General features: G+C 40.1%; 1 protein-coding gene and 1 long non-coding RNA gene across 4 annotated transcripts; one reads left to right on the forward strand and one right to left on the reverse strand.

The window, feature by feature from the left end:
• The first annotated feature begins 67 nt into the window (after positions 1–67).
• On the forward strand, positions 68–20,524 carry GPN1 (GPN-loop GTPase 1). 3 transcript variants are annotated; one of them, XR_004253066.1, is made up of 15 exons: positions 68–212; positions 299–392; positions 1,443–1,482; positions 3,009–3,075; positions 3,836–3,873; positions 4,499–4,577; positions 4,680–4,774; positions 7,173–7,218; positions 9,923–10,069; positions 13,257–13,339; positions 15,338–15,377; positions 18,049–18,139; positions 18,632–18,742; positions 19,397–19,914; positions 20,217–20,524. XR_004253066.1 is itself a non-coding variant. In XM_032184109.1 (14 exons), the coding sequence occupies exons 1-14, from the start codon at positions 135–137 to the stop codon at positions 19,486–19,488; spliced, it is 1,101 nt and encodes a 366-aa protein (XP_032040000.1). In that variant the 5' UTR covers positions 68–134; the 3' UTR covers positions 19,489–20,524. The 3 variants fall into 3 exon arrangements, 2 of the variants coding, with proteins under 2 accessions (XP_032040000.1, XP_032040001.1); XM_032184109.1 differs by having other exon boundaries at positions 19,397–20,524; XM_032184110.1 differs by lacking the exons at positions 68–212; positions 1,443–1,482; positions 3,009–3,075 and having other exon boundaries at positions 370–392; positions 19,397–20,524.
• Positions 20,100–21,471, reverse strand: LOC116487318. Its single transcript, XR_004253067.1, has 2 exons — positions 21,243–21,471; positions 20,100–20,629 (listed from the first exon to the last, which is right to left on the reverse strand). It is a non-coding gene; the product is annotated as an uncharacterized LOC116487318 (long non-coding RNA).
• Between the last annotated feature and the right edge of the window lie 1,117 nt (positions 21,472–22,588).

A 22,588-nucleotide genomic window follows, 5' to 3' on the forward strand; every position in this document is an offset into this window, starting at 1 on the left:
CCGTCCCGTGCGGGGAGGCCGCGCGAGCCTGCGGTACGTAACCGGCCGGCGGCGGAGCAACGACGCGCGGGAAGCTGCGAGGCTGGTCCCCGCCTCCCCACCGCGCCCCGGAAGAACAAGCGGCTGCTGGGAAGATGGCGGCGGCGGCGGCAGCGCCGGTGTGCGTTCTGGTGCTGGGCATGGCGGGCTCCGGGAAGACCACCTTTGTGCAGGTGAGAGACGGCAGCGGGGAGCTGTCGGTTTGCCCGCCCCTGTCTCCACGCCGGGCGGGGCCTGACGCCTTCTCGTGTCCCCTTAGCGACTCGCGGCTCACTTGCACGGCCAGCGCTGCCCTCCGTACGTGATCAACCTGGACCCCGCCGTGCACAGCCTGCCCTTCCCTGCCAACATCGGTGAGTCCCGCCGCGCCGACGCGAGCCCGGCTCGCTGGTGCTTTGCCGGGTGGTCGGCAGCTTGAGGTTGGTGAAAGTTGTAGGGGTGGTCCGGGATCAGAGCTGGCGCGTATTTGTCGAGTCCGCAAGAACAGAAAAATATCTTTTGCCATAAGGAAGTTAACCCTTTTTTTGGTATACTGTTTTTCTGATGTTTCGCAGAAAGGGAGGGAGGCTGTGTTATGTAAGGCATTTGATTAGGCTATTTATCTTCTCTTTAAGAGATACGAAGTCCTACCGCGAGGAGAACTTTTTTTTTTTTTCCCCTTGATTATGAATTTTTAGGACCGAAACCGTTTTACTATTGCATTTGTACATACTTTGTACTATTTTGTATGGTTTAATGTACACCTTTTTTCCTTTCATTTGCAATGAGCATTTTAGCAGATTCGATTAGGTTTCCTATTTTCGGAGCTGTGGTAGCTGTAAGTGCAACCAAATAACTTTCTAAAGCTCTTTTGAAAATGTTGATTGTAGAGAAAATAACAACAAACAGGCTTTATGTCTGGCCATTCCAAAAGGTTTGCTGTTCCTAAAAGCTTACCATACCAATCCTTAGGTTTGTGAGGGTTCTCTCTTTCAAACTTTCTAACGTTTGTCAGTCTGTCTCTGTAGAAAATAAGAAAACTGGTGGTACCAAAGTGTTTTTATTGATGTCAGATGAAGGATTCCATAATGCATTGTAGTGCTGGATCTCGCATAAGATGGTTAAATATATATGCTTTACTAACTGTTGTTGATGAGCTGAGAATAAAATTCAGTTGAAGTAGTTACTGCTCAAAAACTTAACCTGGTGCTGTTTCAGAGGAGTAACAGTGAATTTCATGTATATGATGACAATCTGTTAAATCTTACTTGTTCTGCTTGTGAGATTTTTTCTGTTGGTTCTAGATCTATTAGTGAGGAAAAAGGAGACTCGCTAGAAAGGGAAAGGCTTTCACTAGTCAGCAAATCAATAAGACTGTTTTAAAAGAAATGTATTGAAACTATTCATGTGTATTCCCACTTTAGATATCCGGGACACTGTGAAGTACAAAGAAGTCATGAAACAGTATCCTTTTTTTTTTAGTCTTACAGCAATCTTTGAAATCTTGGATTTTGTAAAAGTTGCCTGTCACTTCTGCACATCAAGATAAAGGGGACAGGAGGCATTGGGGATTGCAACAATGCAGACTAGTGCATGATTTTTCACTGTACTTCTTACATGAGAGATTAGAAATACATGTTAAATAAGATTTGATACTTAGGTGTAAAAAGTGCGCTAAAAGTGTTTCTGCCTAGTAGTGCCTTTTTATAAATAGCATGCACTCCATCCACTTCTCTTGTTTTTTTTTTTTTTTTTTTTTTTTTTTTTTTCAATGAGCTTTTATTTTTCATGGGGGAAGCCAGCAGCTTTCTCCCCATGTATTTACAAATCTCATGTTATTTATTATTAAAAATATTCAAATTACTGTTTGCTTGTAGTAAGTGAAGAAAACTATTTACACATTGACGGTAATCAAAGCACTGTTGTCTCTCTGAATCTCTAAGACACTGGACTGATGGCTTACACGGTACAGTAATTTGGTAACTGTAGTTCAGTAACATTACACTAAAAGGACTGCAGTTCCAAAGAGGTATGGAGGTCCTTTGTTTCTCAAGTAACAGCCTTTGCAGGTGGAGTTAATATACAGTGTTTGGATTTGACATACTAGCATGGCTCTTACATTTACTCTTAGGGAAAAAGAAGGGATGATGGAGGTTAGGATTATGATTTTGGCTGTTATTTGATTAGGAGTTGCTAGCAAAACATTCAAACATAAGTTTGAATTTGGCATGTAGATGCATTACTTGCTTTGCTGTCTCTGTTAGCCATCATTGGAGTTGAAGTATCTCATCAAATAGCGCTTAAGGGGTGTGTCTGTTAGCATGTTTGGACATTTAGAGCAGTACCCCCAGAAGACTGTATGTACTAATGAATCAGTGCTGGTTCTTGTGCAGTAAGGAAATTACAGGATGCAATTAAAAGAGTCTTTGTTTCCATGAACATAATTAGTATAGACCCGTATGTGTGAAAAATAATTTTGAAATCTTCAAGACATTTTGAGTGTCTCTACAAAGTTAAGTCTAATTCTTTCCATTTAAATTCTTCTGTGAATGATTTGTGTGAGAAATCTTTTAATTGTATTTTTGAAGTACATAATCTTAAAAATGAACTGCATTCAGGACATTGTTAAACTCTGAGTTACTGGCTGTGTTAATCTTTTTTGGAAAGACAGTGATGGCTTTAGTATATAAGTGCACTTTTTTTTTTTCTTTTTTTCTTTGCCAGAGATGGTAATGCTTGAATAATGGTAAGAGGAAGCCACGGTGTAGCTTCTTTTCCTTTTGTCAATCACATGTGTTTTAACAAATAGCAAGTAGTCTTTCTCTTGCCCAGGTACTGCATCACTTAAAAGGCTTAATTGTATATGGGGAGAATTGTCTTTTGCTGCAAGGCATCCAAGGTACATTGTCAATGGCCAACTACTATCAGAATTTAAAAATAAGCCCTCTGAGGTCTGTATAGTCATCAGCTTTCCTAAATGGAGTGTCTAGATATGGGCTGGGCCCAAATGGTGGAATAGTGACCTCTCTCAATCTTTTTGCTACAAGATTTGATCAGGTATGAGGTTGTTCTTATGTGATACTGGGCTATGGATACTGTGCTGGGGACTGGATTTTTTGCGTAGCTGGAGCTTCAGAAATCACTGTTGTTTAACCTTTAAATATTTTTTTGAGAGTTAATAGTATTCTCCCTATTTTGAAAAGCAGCCAAATTTCAATAGGTCTCATTTAAGGGAGATATATAATTTTTTTTTCCCAACTCTTTTTTTTTTTATGTAAAATTTGGAAGTTATGTATTTGGAAGTTATGTATTTGGAAGTACAGAATGTCGATTTCTAAGTCTTTGTGTATAACTGTTCTGTTGCATGATGTTCAGGATAACATTTTCTTTTATATGATTGCTCAGATTTTGAAGTAGGGAAGCTCACTTCTGGAAACCAGCTAAGTTTTCCTAGGGTTATTTGATAATTGACTATTCTCATAAATCTTAATGCTAAATCGGCACTGAGATGTGATCCTTATTCACAATATTAAAGCAATGCCCAATCTCTTAGGAAATAGTTAGGGAACAACTGCATTTATTATGCCATTTCTTTCACCAGGTACTAGATTATGGGTAAAATTAGGGTCATTTTTGGCATATGCATTGTCTGAGTATTTTCAAGCCATCTATTTTCACACAATGAAAGGCTTAGACTTCCAGCTTTTTTGATACGTACATGTGTGGCTATTCAATTTAATGTTTCTGTTATGAAATGACTATTTGTGTTTCCTGTTCTGAGTCTAAATACAATGCATACTGCTTCTTTTTCAATCAGGTGATGAAGTTTATTGAAAAAAGACAAAATGCATCCAAGTAAGTATATTCTACCAAGTTTTACTATTCTGGAATCAATGTGGAAAAAATATGTGAAATGGTTTAAATATCTTAATTTAATCCTAATCCTAAAAAAAAAAATCTCTGCATGTTTTAAATATCCTAATTTTATCCTAATCCTATAAAAGGTTCTCTATGTGTTTTGTAGTTGTCTTTCAGCCTTGGTATAAATTTTATCTGTAAAAGGGCATAGAATTATTACAGGGTACTAGCCTTGTTTGCATCAAAGAAATGTCTGATTCCACATCTGCTTTTCTTGTCTTCCTTTAACCTTCTTTTTTTTTTTAATATGTACTGCTCCAATGGACAACAATTAATTTTTGTTCTGAAAAGTTTGTAACAGTAAAAAAAAAAAAAAAAAAAAAAGCCAAATTGATGTCTTTAACAGAATCTTAGGAGAATAAATGCTTCTTAGTCACAAAATTCACTCAGAGATTTTCAGGTGTGTCCTTAAATCTTGTCACTGTTTGGGAAAAGCTTTTCTGTTCTGAGCAGAATAATCATGTGATTTGCTCTTCTGTGCCTGTGTTAGTCTAGTCATGACAGGACCTTGTGCTTGACTAATTTTTTCCCTTTTTGTTTGTTGCGGGTGACTTCTTAACAGGTATGTCATTATTGACACACCAGGTCAAATTGAAGTGTTCACATGGTCAGCATCAGGAACCATTATAACTGAAGCTTTGGTAAGTGTATTCTATGTAACTTGACATTGAGGCTATGTGGAAAAAGTGCCTATTGAACAGCGTGTACTTCTAATTAAATTGTATTTTTCCACATATTTCCAGGCTTCCTCTTTTCCTTCTGTTGTTGTTTACGTGATGGACACCTCTCGCAGTACTAATCCTATCACCTTTATGTCCAACATGCTGTATGCCTGTAGGTAAGAAAAGCTGAAAATGCAATGCATCTTTTTTGATTGCTTTGTCTCCTTGCTATTTATCAGGGAGGGAGGGGGGGGGGAGGAACGACACACGACCATTTGTTTAGACTTCATGTGAGTAGCTTTTCAGTTAAGGAGAATATGTCCACTTAATTTCTTGGAAACGTGGCTGAGAAGAAGGACCATGTCTTTTTGGCCATGGTAAAGGCATAGTCAGAATGTTACAATGGCTATATCCAATTTGTTTTCTGACTTGAATAATAGATTTCTTTTGTAAAAGTAAAAATGGAGCATATATTATTTAATATGTGAATTCCAATGTTAACTCTTTTTACCACAGTTCTTTCAGGTATTGACTGTAGTTAAGTTTGAGAAATGATGATTCAAACTTAAATTTTTGACAAGTAGAGATTTAGCATACAGAATTTCTGCCTGTAATCTTTTAATTTGCAAAGTCTCTAAAGAGATTTAAAGGTGATACACATCTTTACAGTTACAGCTATGACAATGTGAAGGGCTGTCTACACCTACAAATCCTTCTGATGCTTTTCACACTGTGATTTGTACTTGTGTGAGCACTCTTGTGTTTTGCTGTGTTGTCCTGTTCACCCCAGTGAAGAATATGCAGGTGGGGTCACATCCCAAAAAAAACGAAAACAGAGAACAGAAGTAAGAAAAATGTGTCATTTTTAGATTATGTGATTATTGATAAGCTCTTTGTTGTTTTTTTTTTTTCCTTTGTCCCTCAACTGTTAAGCCAATCAGACAATAGTGTAACAGTATAGCATCTCCTGAACACACATTAGCAGCAGTTGTTTGAGTTTACAGCTTACTGTAGCTTGTCTCTTTTAATACATAGCAGTTTGTTGATGAGAAAGCTCTGTCTTTGCTCTCGCTTCTTAAAATCTGTGACTTTTGTTTGCTCTTTCTGGCAATGTTACTAGACTCCTCAGGCATACTAGATTTGAAACCATTCAACTTTCTCAGTCAAGACTGAATTTAGTTGTTGATTCTAGGCACCATTGTGGATAAATCTTGCTTAAGTTTGGGATTTGTCTTTGTTTAGCATCTTTGTCTTAAAAGCTACTTTGTTGCAATAGTACTTATATGCTAGTTTTTTTTTTTTTTTCTTTTTCCTAATTAGACTAAGCTGTTACTGGGAATTAAAACAAAACAAACAAACCAAACAAACAAAAAATGTACTCATTCCCTTTTTAGCGTTACGGTACCTCCTATTCACAGAATCACAGAACTGAACTGTAGGGGTCGGAAGGGACCTTGAAAGATCATCAGATCCAACCCCCCTGCCAAAGCAGGTTCCTCAGATTGAGATATTTAATCTGCTGTTTTGGTTATTGCCTGTCTTGGTGGTTTCCCCTTTGGGTAAACAAAATAATTTAGGTACCAAAGGAGGCCTGGAGGTCATCTGGTCAAAGCTGCCACTGAAAACATTAAATAATCCATGAGACTTCAGCTTGATGATGGATAGGTAGATTACATCTAATTGCCTGTTGCTTATAAAATCATTTATCTAAAGATGTATAAATATAGGCTAGTTTGAGCCCCTTCTTGTAAACCCATAATATGACATCACTCCTTTTTTGTTATTCTTGAGGTTTTCAGTGACTCTTCTAGATTTGTCTTGAGCTCAGCATGGTGTGAGGTCATGTGAACACATACTGTCTCCTGATTTATTGACTTCCTCCTCATACATGGATTTCTCTGCTGTCTATTACGTTAAACCAGGGACTGAATACCTATGTAAAAATCATATTTAGAGCTGTCTTAATTTATGGTAAATGAAATGTTGGTAAATGGTTTAAAAAAAAACACAACTATTAGTCCTTCTACCAAGGTCAATTGCTGTATCATTGTGATAGGAGTATGCAAATATGTCACGTGACATTGCATTTTCTGAAATTAGAGTTGAGCAGAGGATATTAGAATACATACAGTGACATGACAATGTAAAGTCATGTTTCAAGGTAGTCTTGCTTTACAGATATTTTGAGTTATTTGAATTCATTGATCAGGAATAATTTCTCAAAACTGATTTCAACTTAAGTCAAAATACTTAGAAACTGCAAGGATAATAAGAACTGGGATCTGAGAATCAGAAAACAGTAATCAAAATCAGCTGGGTATGTAGAAGGAGATTGTATATTTTATGTATATTTTATAGACAGACTGTTCAACTTCAGTACGCAAGATCTGGTTGAAAATTATCATCCATCATTTATAATTGATGCAGAGAAAAATATTTTCTTTACAAAGCCTCACGTATGCAGTTTTGCACAAGTCTTATCTGCCTTATGCTTAATATTTTTTTCTATTTTAATGAGTATTAAATTAATTTTTAATGGCTTTTTTTTATTATTATTTTTAATTTTCCTTCTAGTATCCTATACAAGACGAAACTACCTTTCATTGTTGTCATGAACAAGGTAAATTAAAGCTGTGGTTCCTGTGTTCCAGTAGAACGTTGTTCTGCTTATCTTGCTTTAACATAGTGTGTTCATCTTACTACAATACTTACTACTAATACTATGTTTTTTTTTTCCTGGAAAAATAAAGGAAAAAGGCTGAGAAGGAGCTGCAGGCTGAAAACTGAATCTAGAAGAGGTCTTGGCAAAGAAAGGCAAAAGAAAAATCAGGGACAAGCAGTTACACTGAAAAATTGAAATCAGACATGATACTAAAAATTTGAAAAATGTTTTGCAATATCTGTTACATGTTTGATTTCTTGAGGTTTTCGGATTATTCCTAAATCTTTTTGTGTGTATTTGAATTTTGTAAAATACATGTTTCAAATCTATTTCTAGTGCTTATGAAACACTAAATGTCCATATTATAGGTGTAGATTTTCCCTGCTTTGAAGCTGGCTGGGTGACTGATACCAGTCCTGTTCTTAATCTTTGCACGTATAATGTTGGGACCCTGGCCAAGAGAAATCCCCACTGCTTCAGTATTCCTTTGATGGTTTTATGTGTTTTGTCTACACTCAGTTTTAAGTATGCTATCCATGGATGGGCCTCCCTTCCTAAAAGCTTAACCCTATGCTATAAGGAAACTTAATTTTGTAATGCAAGTTCATTACTGAATCTGCCCTTACTTTCCACTGCTTTCTCAAAACAATTACCTTATTCCTGGGTTCTCAGCACTAAGTTGATGACTTACAGTAGAAATTGTGTAACACCTGCCTGTTTTCAGGAAGGAGTCCCATGTTTTTTAGCAGGCAAAACAACAAAATGTGTATGGTTGTAATTGCTTACATTTAAAATGTACCAGGATCTGATGGAAAGCAGGTATTTACTAGGCTGAGGCTATGCCTCCATTGCTGTGTAAAGTACTGTTCTGGAGCCTAAAATGAATGCTTTTAAACTTGACAGTTAGCCAGCTCCTTTAACATAATTTCAAGTGTTAGAAGACTCTCATTAGATTTCTGTTGTGAGCGTTCTTTCTTCTTCCCACAGGCATCCTTCCATCCTTCATATTCAATTAGATGTTCCCTAACATAGCAATTTTTGTGTGTGCATGTGTATCTTGCATGCTTCCTCTAGAAGGCCAATGCTTTGAATGCGAAATTTTACTTCACCCCTTCTTACTCAGTGATGTGCTCCAATTATGCTCATGTTCCCAGTGATCCCTACCATGCATGTCTTTAATACCTGTGTGCTTACTTAGCAAGTTTTTGTGTGCTGTTTTCTTTCTAACTCTAGACAGTTATTGTAGAATAAGCTGTTAAGCATTTTTTTATAGAGAAAGGCATGAGGTAGGAAAATCAATCCTAACAAAATGGATTTCTGGAAAGACTAAAAAAATATGTGACTTCTTTAATATGTGAAAAGACAGGTAGGCCCAAGGTTTAGGATTCATAACTTCATGGTGCACCTCCTATGAAGAAAGGCTGAGAAAGCTTGGGTTATTTAGCCTAAAGAAGAGAAGGTTTTGGGGAGACCTTATAGTGGCCTTCCAGTATTTTAAGGGCCTGTAGGAAAGATGGGGAGAGACTCTATCTGGGATAAAACAAGGGTAATGCTTTTAAGCTAAAAGAAGGTAGGTTTAAATTAGATATTAGGAAGAAATTCTTCACTATGAGGGTGGTGAGGCACTGGAACAGGTTGCCCAGAGAAGCTGTGGATGCCCCGTCCCCTGAAGTGTTCAAGGCCAACATGGATGGGGCTTTGGTCTAGTAGAAGGTGTTCCTGCCCATGGCAGGGGGGTTGGAACATGATGATCTTTAAAGTCCCTTCCAACCCAAGCCATTGTATGATTCTATGACATAGATTTACAGGATGTTAGATTTGCAGATGAAAATAAAAAAGGCACCAAATTATAGAATAGGTTCAATTTTCTTTATAGAATTTAATCAAGTTGTCTCAAATTAGGCTTTGGACCCTTGATGGATTCAGTTCCATCACAAATCTTTTAAATAATAGTAGGAAATACTCCTTCCTACTGGTGCTGAGAAATTAAATATATCTGTTTTAGATGCTTATGTTGTAATAACTGGGGATTTGCATGAACTGTGATTTGTTTGTGAAATTCTTTAATAGACTGACTGTTCACTTACTAATCTGTGTAAAATTATGGAGCCATCTCACCTGTTTTGTGACCATGGTCATGCTCTGAGTTTAGATAATAGCTTCTTGAGGTCAGAGCACAGTTCCATTTATAAAGGTCCTGTAGCCTGTTACCCAGCAAGGAAATGCCCCCCAGCCTCCCAGCCAATCAAGAAAGGACGGCATCTTCAGCAAAGACAGTTCTTGTCTGGCATTAATCATAACATGTAGTATTTACAAATTAAGCTGTTTTGTACAGCAATTTTTGAATGCCCCATTCCACTAAACCATAGAAACTTTTATAAACAGACTCAGTTTTTTTATTAAACACTCCTTCAAACTGAGATAGTGCTTTTTTTTTTTTTTTTTTTTTTTTTTTTCTTTTTTTTTTTCCTCTTCCTGTATTGAAGTAGTTGGTTTGACTAAAAACAGACCTTGGAAAACTTCAGACCAGGGCTGAATATTTTGAAAAGATCAGCATTATGAGAGGAAGTTTAAAACAAATTATTTCTTTTTTGATTACCCTTAGGCTGGGAACAAAGAATGAATCATTATTACTTCTGAAAGCTGTGTCTTCTCCTTCCAGACTGACATTATTGATCACAGCTTTGCGGTAGAATGGATGCAGGACTTTGAGACTTTTCAAGATGCCCTGAATCAAGAGACATCCTATGTCAGTAACCTGACTCGTTCTATGAGTTTAGTGTTGGATGAATTTTACAGTTCATTGAAGGTAAGATTCCTCCTTTTTTTAACTAACTTTCACAAAAGCTTGGAGAAGAGAAGGAGCTCAAGGAGGACATCACCTATGTATATAAATACATGATGCAAAGAAGTAAAGGTGACAGAGGCAGACTCTTTTCAGTGGTGAAGAACAAGAAGCAACAGACATTCAGGAAGTTGTATAAACATAAGTTGTGATTGAGCACTGGAAGAAGGTTGTGGTGGTGGTTTTACCATGCTGGGCAGCTAAACCCCACAACCGCTCTCTCACTCCCCCTCCTTTAGATGAGGAGGGGGAGAAGTAAAGCAAAGAACAACTCACGGGTTGAGATAAGGATAATTTAATTAAAGGGAAATAATTATAATAATTAAATAAAGACTACCATGAACTAAACAATTTAACTAAGGGGAAATAAAAAGGGAAAGGGGAAAAGGGAGGGGAAAAGGAAAAATAAAAAGAAGGGAGGAAAACAAACAAAATAAATGAAGGCTATATGGAAGTGCAGAGGAAAGAAATTACTCTCTACTTCCCACAAATGAGCGATGATTGACCACGTCCTTGAAGCAAGGCCTCAACGCACGCAGCCGGTGTTCGAGAGGAGGACCGACGTTTCCCAACGAGAGCCCACCCCCCCCCTCTTCTTCCTGTTTCCACCTTTTATTGCTGAGTGTGACACCACATGGTATGGAATATCCCTTTGATTGGTTTAGGTCAGCTGCCCTAGTGATGTTTCTCTCCTCACTTTTTGCCCACCCCCTAGGAGGGTTAGAGAAAGGCCCAATGCTGTGCCACTGCTGCTCAGCAGTAGACACAACACTGGTGTGATAACACTGCTGTTCCAGCTACAAGTACAGAGTACAGCACTGTATGGGCTGCTGCCGGGAAAGTTAACGTTCCAGCCAGACCCAGTACAGTTGTCCAGAGATGTTGTGGAATCTCTGCCTTTGGAGATACTCAAAGCTTGCTTGGACAAGATCTTAAGCAGCCTGTTCTAATTAATCCTGCTTTTTTGAGCAGAAGAGGTTGGGCTAGGTGATCTCCAGAGGTATATTCCAGCCTCAAGCATTCTATCATGTAAAAGAGCTTTGTACCACCCTTTTGAATTGGAATTTGTTCCCGAACCTTTCTTTAGGGAGATGATTTGCTGATTTGAACATAAAATAACTGCAGTTCCTTGTCATGCTGAGTAGCATTTAAATAGCGATTAATCATTGGAAAAAAGGTAAGATGGGCTGCTAAAAGGTAATGTTCTGTGTTGTAAAGTCTCCCATCTTAGATAATGTTCCTTGTTCTGGAAGTCTCAAGTACAATTGGGCAATTTTCTATGTAGAAAGAAGGGAAATAATCTCAAAAGCAAGCCAAAAAACTGTATATTTGCTGAGACAAGTGAAAGTTTTTTACATTTATCAGGTGTTGAGAGGACAAATCCATTAAGTTTCTCTGAAAACACCGTAATTTGGAATATGATAATAATTCCATAGCCTGTGCCAGATGCGTTCAGACAGTTGTGCTTTGCATTAGCTTTTACTTAAGAAAGAGCAAACAATTGTATTTTTTATGGATATTACAAGAAAGACGAAATAAATGATTACATTTAAATAGACAGAATAGAGCTAAAACAAGAATATTTTAAATGTCTGTAGAGAACAATATACAGTATTTCAAAAATGACTGAAATGGTGCCATATGCGTGACTAAAGTACTTCCCAATCCTTATTTGCAATTAGATTGCATACATTTTTAAATGTGCTTCAGCTAAATACAGAGACAGAATTTCAGAGACAAAAGGTCAGTTCTTGTGGTCTGTTTTGTTGCTTATTTTTAGTACACTGATACTGCAGCAGTTATACTAACAACTTAAAATACTATGTTCTGAATGACAACTTGGGTTGCTAACAGTAACCAAGTAAATAGAAGACAGGCTTGATTATTATTATTGTTATTATTGTTGTTTATTGCCTGTATTGGGTTTATGTGGCAAGATTTTGTTTATGGGGTGGCAGAACTTCAGGATTGGTTGCTGTGAGAAGGGTCTAGAAGCTGCCACATGTTAGGGAAGAATCAGTTCCAGCTGGTTGCAACAGGGCCCCACTGCTGGCCAAAGCTGAGCCAATGAGTGACACTGGTAGCATCTCTTTTGAGGGTATATATTTACGAAAGGAAAAACATGTTGCACAACAGCAGTTGGGAGAGAGAAGTGAGAAAATGTAGGAAAAAACCCTACAGACACCAAGATCAGTGAAGAAGGTGCCAGAACAGAAGTTTCCCTGCAGCCTGTGGAGAGAACAATGGTGGAGCAGGCTGTCCCATGCAGCTTGTGGTGTACCGTGGCAGAGCAGATATCCATGCTGAGAGCCCAAGCTAGAGCAGGGGAAGAGGGTGAAGATGAAGGAGCAGTAGATGATGAAGCCATTGTGGACTGACCACAACCCCTGTTCCCCTCTGCTGCTTGGTGGTGTGTGTGTGTGTAAGTAGAAAAGGATTGATTAGGGGAAAGGTGTTTTTAGTGTATCACTATTCTACTCTGTTAGTAGTTGGCAATAAATTACATTAATCTCCATATGCTGAGACTGTTTTGCCTGTGACAGTAACTGGTGAGCAATCTCCCTGTCCTTCTCATCAGTTGAGCCCTTTTTTTTTAATCATATTTTCTCCCTCTGTTCCCTTGAAGAGGGAGGGGTTTGAGAGATTGGTGAAGCTTAGCTGTCTATCAGTGTGAAACCACCACAGTTTCCCCATCTTGTTCATTATGTTTAGGTGCTGTATTGTCTTAACTCTGTTTGTGGGGGTATTGAGACTGGAGGCACAGGAGTGGTCTGTAAAACCAGGCTTTCTTTTTCTTAACTGTTGCATTGTTGTGTTTTGTTTGTTTCCCCTTTTCCTGCAATAAACTTTATAAGAGACAATAAGGCCCAGCTTCCTTGGTTAAATAAGAGCTTAGGTAAAGGGGGGGGGGGGCGGGGAGCAGCGGGTAGCAAACATTAACAACTAAGTGGAGAATGAGGTTGAAAGGAGGAGTGACAGAAGTACAGTATTACTTCTTACTCTCATGCTGCTGATTAATGGTTATCACTAGATTCCCTTAGGTATTTTTTTCCAAGGCACTGTTTAGTCTTCCCAGCTCTCATCATCCATCAGTTACCTAAAAATTTGGTTCAGTTACTGTTCAGTTCTGGAATATGGCTTTCTTTTACAGGTGGTTGGTGTTTCTGCTGTGCTAGGCACAGGACTGGATGACTTTTTTGTTCAGCTTTCCAAAGCTGTAGATGAATATGAGAGGTAAGGTGATGCTTTGGTTCCTGACCCTCTGAATACTTGCTGAAGTTACTGATTCATGAACACGCTCCTTTGATTTGAAGGAATGTTCACTTTTCAAGTCAAGGTAACATAATGTTTATAATACTCTTAAATCTAAGAGTCAGCATGAAATGAAGCAATTAAAATAACCTATGCAGTGGTGAATTTTTGTGCTATTCAGTGATAAAAACTAAAAGCCAGCTATGCCAGCAAACTTGTGAAGTTAGGTTTTTGATCTGGTTCCGTATGATGATCAGCTTTGTATTGCCCTTGGAAAGAAGTAGATAAAGAAGGCAAGCTAGTTGAAATTCAAGAATTCTTTGAGAATGTGCTGTTACTGGATTCCTCCTCATGAAATACTGCCAGACTGCTCTATAAAATTAGAAAGCAAATCCATTAACTTGGGTTGCATGGAAATAGCTAAGACAGACCATAGATCACTGTCAGAGGAAAATATATCATGCTGGTTCAGACAGCCTGAGCAAGGCTGCTACAACTTCATGTCCCCAGATCCAACCAGTAGTGAGGCTGGAGGTGTACTCCCAGTAGGTATATGCACATAAGGCATATGTATACACCACATAAATGTATACATCAAGCCGTGCAGATCGGATGGATACAAAGAGCACTCACATGAGCATAGCTTCAGTGGCCTTATTCTGTCCCCATCTCTGAGCAGGAAGAATGTCTGTTAGTGGGAATTTATGTACATATGTACAACGTGGATCCCTCCAGCAGCTAGGCTCTGAGTAGCTTCCTCCGGATCCCTTTCTCGCAGTTGCTGCCACCTGGATATATGAGTCTTTGAGACCCTAGCCCATCTCTGGTTGATGATACAGACTATCTCCCATGCACTTTCTGGGATTCCCCTGGTTCCAGTAGCTGACTCCCATGTGCTCTTGCCCCTAGAGATACACAGGCACTCTAACACCCATAGGTGTCCAACTCCCTGTTGCACTGGCTCCCAGACCACTTCACCTACCTTCCAGCTGCTCTGGCTTGATCTGTCCTGCTCTTCAGCTAGTTAAGTTTGATCTTCGCTAACAATCACACACTCACTGATGAACCTCCGCTTGCATAGTCACTGATACCACAGACTCCTATACACACATGTACACAGAGCAAGAGTCTTCTCTTATTAGAAAGTATTGGAAGGTGGAGTTTAATAAGGTGGTAGGACAGACTGTTTTTATCAGGTGCAGGGCATGACCAGACAAGCATGCTGATTAATTACTGCTTACCTATGAACAGAGCCTGTTATTCCCTTATCCCTCTATATCTCATGCTTGTTTCTCCCCCAGTCTCAATCCCTCCCTTTTCCTGCCTTTGATTCCTTCTCTAAACATTGCATAATAAATCCCATGCAATCCCCAGATGCTCTTTTCCGGAACCCCATAATGTGTCCCACACACTTAGGCAGCCACCCCCATCCTCATAAGGTGATCCAGATAGCTATTCCTTATGACTAATGATAATGGATTTCATGCCTGGACCATGGGGGTTGACGGCCCTCCTGTGATGTGCTCGGGAGTAGGTGAGCAGGATATGTGTTGTCTTCCTCTAAGAGTTCCCACTGAACTGTCTCAGGATGCACAGGTGCTGGCAGAGAAAGCTATGTCTGTAGTTAGAGGAGAGTAAGTGATCTGCTGTTTAGGTATGGTAGTGAAACAGCTACCTCTATTGGGCTGTTTTTTTAAATTATTATTTTATTATTATTATTATTTTATCCAACAAAAATGTGTGAGAAAGGTTTGGCATTTTAATGAAGTATGTTTGTTTGGTTTTCCTTATTATGCATCCTCTAGTTTCAAAATCCAAATGCAGGTAAAAGTATGATTTGTCTTTTCAAAACCTCTCTCAAGCATGAAAGCCTAAAAAAAAAATTGTTTGGGATAGCAATAAACCTCCAAAATGGTCCATACTTAATATGAATGATGTATTAATTGAGAGTGAATGCATTCTGTGTATTTATCTTTGCAGGGAATATCGCCCAGAATATGAGCGTCTGAGGAAAACATTGGTAAGCATTTTTAACTATTGTATACTGAGGCAGTGTATCTTGAGGATCAATTTTATACGTACAATTGCCTCTGCATTTGGAGGATCTAACATTTCATTTACTATTCATACATAGTGTGGAAAAAGTGTTCCGGAAGCTCACAGTCAGTCTTTTTCCCCGGGCTTGGTGGAGCATATCTTTGCAAAAATGCAGATGTTTTGTAAAATAGATGTTGATCAATGTTCTAGTGCTAAATAATTCAAGTTTATTAGGGCAGATTGTGAGAAAATGATTGTGGTATTTTCTGTTCAGAAGGATATTTTGGTGGTGGTGGTGGTGGTGATTTTTAAAAAAAAAACAAAACAAAAAAAAAAAAACTTTCCAAGGTGGTTTGTTAAGAATATCGCTGCATCTTTCTGCACCAGTCAAGTTTGCTGTTTTGACTGAGACAATTAATAATGAAGACTGGAGTACCAAAATGAGTAGCTTTGCTTATCTTGAGTTCTGATTGTGCAAGGGTAGTTCTCTGCAGGCACAACTTCACCAAGTTTGTTTTCCAGATGCTGCTGAAAATTTTCATTAAGTTCATGCTGGAGGTTGTTTTCCATGCTTAAACAAAAGTTCTTTGTAACTTTCAGTGTTTATGTCCAGTGGAAGAAGGGACGGGCAACTCGGGGAGAGTACAAGGAAGTTGCCAGTTTATGCAGAGAAAAAAACAGGAAATCTAAAGCCCAACTCAAGCTCAATCTGGTCACTATGGTTAAGGATAACAAAAAATGTTTTTAAAAATATATTGGCAGTAAAAAGAGGGCCAAGGAGAATCTCCATCCTTTACTGGACATGGGGGAACATGACTACTGAGGATGAGAAGGCTGAGGTTCTTAATGTCTTCTTTACACCTGTCTTTACTAGTCAGACCACTTATTCTCAGGGTACTCAGCCTCCTGAGCTGGAAGTCTGGGACGGGGAGAAGAAGAAACCACCCACAGTTCAGATGGAAACAGTTAGAGACCTGCTGCTCCACCTGGACTGTCACAAGCCCATGGGGCCAGATGGGATCCACCCGAGTGTGCTGAGGGAGTTGGCAGATGTGATTGCTGGGCTGCTTTTCTTCATCTGTCAGCGGTCCTGGTCATCTGGAAAGGTCCCGGATGACCAGAGACTTGCTAATGTGACACCCATCTATAAGAAGGGTCGTAAGGAGGACCTGGGGAACTACAGGCCTGTCAGCCTGACCATAGTGCCAGGAAAGATGACAGAACGGGTCATCTTGAATGCAATCCTACAGCATATGTGGGACAACTGGGGGATCAAGCCCAGTCAGCATGGGTTCATGAATGGCAAGTGCTGCCTGACCATCCTCATCTCCTTCTATGACTGGGTGACCCACCTGGTGAATGACAGAAAGGCTGTTGACATAGCCTGCCTAGATTTCGGCAAAGCTTTTGACACATTGTCCCACAGTATTCTCCCGGAGAAGCTGGCAGCCCATGGCTTGGACAGGTGCACTCTTTGGTAGGTTAAAAACTGGCCAGGCCCAGAGAGTAGCGGCGAACGGAGTGAAATCCATCTGGTGACCAGTCACCAGTGGTGTTCCCTGGGGGTCGGTGTTGGGGCTCATCCTCTTTAATATCTTTATTGATGACTTGGATGAGGGAATTGAGAGCACCCTCAGTAAGTTTGCAGATGACACCAAGGTGGGGGAAAGTGTCAAGCTGCTGGGTAGAAAGGCACTGCAGAGGGACCTGGACAGGATGGGTTGATGGGTAGAGGCCAATGGGATGAGGTTCAATATGGCTCAGTGCTGGGTCCTGCACTTTGGCCACAACAACCCCATGCAACGCTACAGGCTTGGGGCAGAGTGGCTCGAAAGCTGTGCGGAGGAAAAGGATCTGGGGGTGTTGGTCATTGCTTGCCTGAACATGAGCCTGCAGTGTACCCAGGTGGCCAAGAAGGCCAATAGCATTCTATGTCACAGGATGGCTTGTATGAGGAATACTGCAGCCAGCAGGACAAGGGAGGTGATCATCCCCCTATACTCTGCTCTGGGGAGGCTGCACCTCAAGTACTGTGTTCAGTTTTGGGCCCCTCACTTTAAGAAGGACATCCAAGCCCTGGAGTGTGTCCAGAGAAGGGCTATGAAGCTGGTGAAGGGCCTGGAACCCAAGTCCTATGAGGAGTGGCTGAGGGAACTGTGGTTGTTTAGTCTGGAGAAGTAGAAGCTTGGGGAGACCTTATTGCTCTCTCCAACTCCCTGAAAGGAAGGTATGGGGAGCTGGGGGTCAGCATCTCTTCTCACAGATAACTAGTGATAGGACAAGAAGGAGCGGCCTCAAGTTGTGCCAGGGAAGGCTTAGGTTGGAAATTAGGAGAAATTTATTGTCAGAAAGTGCAGTCAGGCATCGGAACAGGTTGGCTGGGGAGGTGGTGGCATCACCATCCCTGGCGGTGTTTAAAGAAAGGTTGGACGTGGTGCCTAGGAACATGGTTTAGTGGGTGATATTGGTGGTAGGGTGATGGTTGGACCAGATGATCTTGGAGGTCTTTCCCAACCTTAATGATTCTGTGATTTAGTTGTAATATAAGACATGCTTGTTGACTTCACCACCCCACCCCAGAGGACAGACTGCAAGTATTGGGAGAAATAAGTTTTGAAAATGTTCATAAGCCAAATGTAACTTTGTACCCACAGGAGAAAGTTCAAAATAAACAAAAGAGAGATCAGCTGGAACACTTGTGGAAGGACATGGGCACCGTGTATATGCAGGGCAACACACTTGCAGGTATTTTAACTAGCAATATTACGTTTATTGCAGAAGTTCTCTGAAGAGCCTGCCTTGAAAAGTAGCATGGTGCTTTTCTGTCTTCACTGTAAAAGCATAATAGCAACTTCATCTTAGTGGAGTGGGATGTCAGTTCCTGGGGATGGGTCAGACTTAGCTCTCCCATGTGTTAATCACACACATGAGAAGAGGAAACCCTAGTGTGTAGGTAAAACAATGGGCATACTGTGAATAATCAAGTATTTTAGAAAAGGTGAAATAGTCAAAATGGACAATGAGAAAGCTCTGCTCTTGGCTGAGCTGTTACCTTATATGAGTTGTTCAGTATGGTGTTGATACAGCCTGTCCTGTATCTTTGGAACCTATAAGTAGCTTTCTGTCCCTTTAGAGTAGGTACTCGTTTTTGTTGTATGTAAATAGAAGTTGTCAGGGAGGGAGCTAACTTACTGTTAGTGTGCTGTTTTGTGTATAGCCATTTCTGTTCCTTCCAAGGGTCTGATGATGCTTCAGCAATGGGTCCCTCTGAGCTGATCCTAACACGAGGAACTCTTGATGAAGAAGAAGAAGAGAGGGAGAGTGATACTGATGACATTGACCATGAAGGTAAGGGAAGGAGAGATCTGTTCTGATCTAAAAGCTGCTTGTCTAGGCATGAAATATTATCTGTATTTCAATAGCTGTATTAGCTGTAACAAGAGCCTAGGAGACGAGCAAACGTTTGGTCACCTAAATATAAGTGTATGAATTTATAGCAGTAGCCCACCCGCACTGCTCAGTCCAGTGATTCCACACTGTATTCTTTGTGAAAGTTCAATTGTAAATTGTGTATTCAAGTAATTATTTTTAATACAACAATGCATAAAACAATATGTTTTTACCAGAGAACTTGTTATGTTTGGACCATGCATGCAGTGACCCCCTGAACCTGTTCAATGCACGTTTCATCTTCTTTATGGTCCTCCTGTTCCCATCCCTGTCTTTCTTCCCTATTCCTGTCACTCTGTTCTTAAAACAATCTTTTAAGTTCTTAACAGAGTGTGATACTGTGTTTAGATAGCTCACAGACTATCTTCGTACTTACCCTGTTACATTCATATTTAGGATCACCTCTTTCCTCTCGCTTGTAATGAAATTGGAGACCAAGTAGACTTTGTGTCACTCCGACTAGCCTGATTGTAGCTTTCTTTAGGAACAGAAGTAGAATGAATGCTGAAATAGTGAACTGTGTTGTTTGTTTGTTTGTTTGTTTTCTCTCAGTTACTGAGGAGAGTCATGAAGAACCAGCCTTCAGAAATTTTATGCAAGAGACACGGATGAAATACCAGAGAAGAAGCAATCAGAATGAATGAGACCCTCAGAAATAAAGGGTTTGGAATGCATTGAAATGGAATTAACAGTAAAGAAACAGCATAAAGAAACTTGAATGGAACCATGCATGAAGTCTTACCTCTATGAACAGCTCCCTGTGATACATTGAGACTGTATCTATCTTTCTTCCTGCAGTAACTGTTGGTCATATGAGTAGAAGGTTTTATATCCAAATGACTGTATATTTGGTTATCTGCCACTGTGACTTCATAAACCTGAAGGAAATGGATTGCACTTTCTTGTGTACCAAATTGTTTAGATATGTCTGGTGAGAGCTTAGATTTTGAGTTTTGAGAGCATTATAATCTTACTGGTTTCCAGAAGTGCAGTGTGTTCACCTCATGCAGACAGGTGTGTGGTACATCCAGGACAGAAGCAAAACTTCCACAGCATGAAATGCCTGATATGTAAGTGTTCTTTTTTTTTTCTGAGATAGTGATCTAAAGGGCAACTCTTGTGTTTTGTTCCCTGTCCCCCCCCCATGTATTATGGTTTTGGAGATAAAAATGTAAGGTCTTTTAGAGAAGTAGACAAGCTTCATTTAGTCTATAAATAATTGAAAGCAAAGTAGTTTAATAATATTCCATCAACCTAGTGTTTGATACTTTATTTTTAATTAAATATATTTTATGAAGTAACAAATGTGTGATGGTTAATAGCAGTTTCCATTTCACCTTTCTAATGCGAGAAATTTTTTCTGTCCTTACAGCACTTAGAGCCCACCCATCTGGATGCACAGCAAATGCATTTTACTTGCATTACATAGACACAATACAGATGACTCTTAAGAAAATACTGAGTAAATAAAATTCCCATGAGAACTGGCTTGATTCTCAGTAGACTAAGAACTGAAGCATGCGTGGCTGTGTAACGGCTGTACATATCTGTATGTAACTTAAAACCAAGGAGTTTCTGTAGATGAGTGTTTCTATGACATGTAGATAAATACTTGGACATGGGCTAATACTCGTTTTCTTGATAGATACCAGTGGGGCACACATGTTCTCTTGTCGTTTACCATTCTCAACTCTGGAATCTTTTCCTTTTTACTGTGGGCTTGCTAGAAGGAGACTTCTCAGTGAGGCTCTGGCAGCTGGATCTGCTAGTACAAGTTGTACAGGTCTGTGGAAAAATAATTTTTGTGAATTTTACAAGCATAGATGGGGCAGGAGGACACAGACAAGCAGCTGTTAAGTGCCACCTCTGATATGGTTACTGCTTTTACTAAAGCAGAGCTTTCCAAGAGCATCACGATTTCAAATTTAGATAGCATGTCTTACTAGGTTCGGTCTAGTTTACCAGAAGCAAAGCTAAAACAAAGCGAGTATTATTCTTCTATTTAAATTCACCTTTTAAAGTATTCTTCCTGCAGACTACTGTTCGTGGTTTAGCTACTTGATTTGCATGAAAGAGACACAGACATTTCTAGTAACTAGCATCCTGATTGAAATTTCCTGTAGTCTGAGAACAAGAATTTTACGTGGTGCTTGTCAGTTTAAAATCTCTTGGCTTCTACGAAGGCTAACATGTCAAAACAACTAGGAAGTAGACTAAATTTCAGTAAAGACACTGAATAGAAAAGGTCCTCTTCTCAATAGGAGAAGAGCTTCACAGAACAAAAGCTCTGTTTCCTGTAGGGTTCCCTACATACTTGTTCAGTGATTGCAGGCTTTGAGTGGTCCCCTTGGGTCCAATATCGCACGAGTGTTGTGGTTCAGAAAGTACCTTCACTTACCTTCCATCTTGTGCCCGCAGGAAACCTACTTCAGCGTCAAATAAACCCCCACTGAAGCATCCCCGACTCATGCCGGTAGGACTATCCCGTTGTGGCTGTCCCTGTACTTGGCTCTGGTGAGGCCACACCTCGAGTACTATGTTCAGTTTTGGGCCTACAAGAAGATCCAGGTGCTCGAGCGTGTCCAGAGAAGGACAACGAACCTGGTGAGGGGTCTGGAGAATAAGTCTTACAAGGAGGGGCTGAAAGAGCTGGGATTCAGTCTGGAAAAGAAGAGGCTCAGGGGTGACTTTATCGCACTCTATAGATACCTTAAAGGAGGCTGTAGCAAGGTGGAGGTTGGTCTGTTCTCCCACGTGACGGGAGATAGGATGAGGAGGAATGGGCTAAAGTTGCACCAGGGGAGGTTTAGGCTGGATATTAGGAAAAACTTCTTTACCAAAAGGGTTGTTAGGCATTGGAATGGGCTGCCCAGGGAAGTGGTTGAGTCACCGTCCCTGGAGGTCTTAAAAAGACATCTAGATGTAGAGCTTAGTGATATGGTTTCGTGGAGGACTTGTTAGTGTTAGGTCAGAGGTTGGACTACGTGATCTTGGAGGTCTCTTCCAACCTAGATGATTCTGCGATTCTGAAAATCCAGAAACAGTACGATGCTTAGAAGAACTTAACCTGTGGAGGAGAAGGGCCGTCTCTTGTTAGGCAACAGGTTTGAAAGGCTGGTTTCCCCACCCCCCTGTGCATTTTGAAGAAGGCAGTCTCTAATCTGATGCAATCTAAATGAATCTAAGCTGTAGATTGTTATTTCCATAAGCTGTAAATGAACTTAATGTGTCTTTTAAATTGAGGCTCGTGTGCATGCGTTTGGCTTGTCCCAATAGCTGTTGTGGATAATGGCTCACGTGCCCAAAGACTCCTTGTGCTGATGTTGGATCTGCCCCTTGGTAAAGGAACACATCCCATGTGTTCAGCTTTTCTTCCTTACCATGTCGTATTTATTTATTTTATTTTTTTTTATTCTGAAAGAAAGGGGGGGATTTTCATTCGTCTCTCTGTGAGCGTTTCTAATCAGGCTGCAGTAAATACACGTGAGTAGGCTGCAGCGCGTACTGGACAGTATCAGAGTGGTACTCTGCTAGCAGTGTAGAGCCAGGTGAAGGTGTCCAGGGTAAGGGCTTGTTCTGACTCAAGTTGAACGGAAAGTTTGAGAAGTCGAGCATCCCGGGGGATGTTTGTAGGACTATTGTTAGACGATAAAAGTTCAGATGGCTGTTGACGAAGGGGATTTTGTTGGCTCTTTTAGATAGCTGTTCCTGCCGAAGATTGCATCGGTCACAAAAGGTAGTAGT

Source organism: Aythya fuligula, chromosome 3, assembly GCF_009819795.1.
Source record: "Aythya fuligula isolate bAytFul2 chromosome 3, bAytFul2.pri, whole genome shotgun sequence".
NCBI classification, from domain to species: domain Eukaryota; kingdom Metazoa; phylum Chordata; class Aves; order Anseriformes; family Anatidae; genus Aythya; species Aythya fuligula.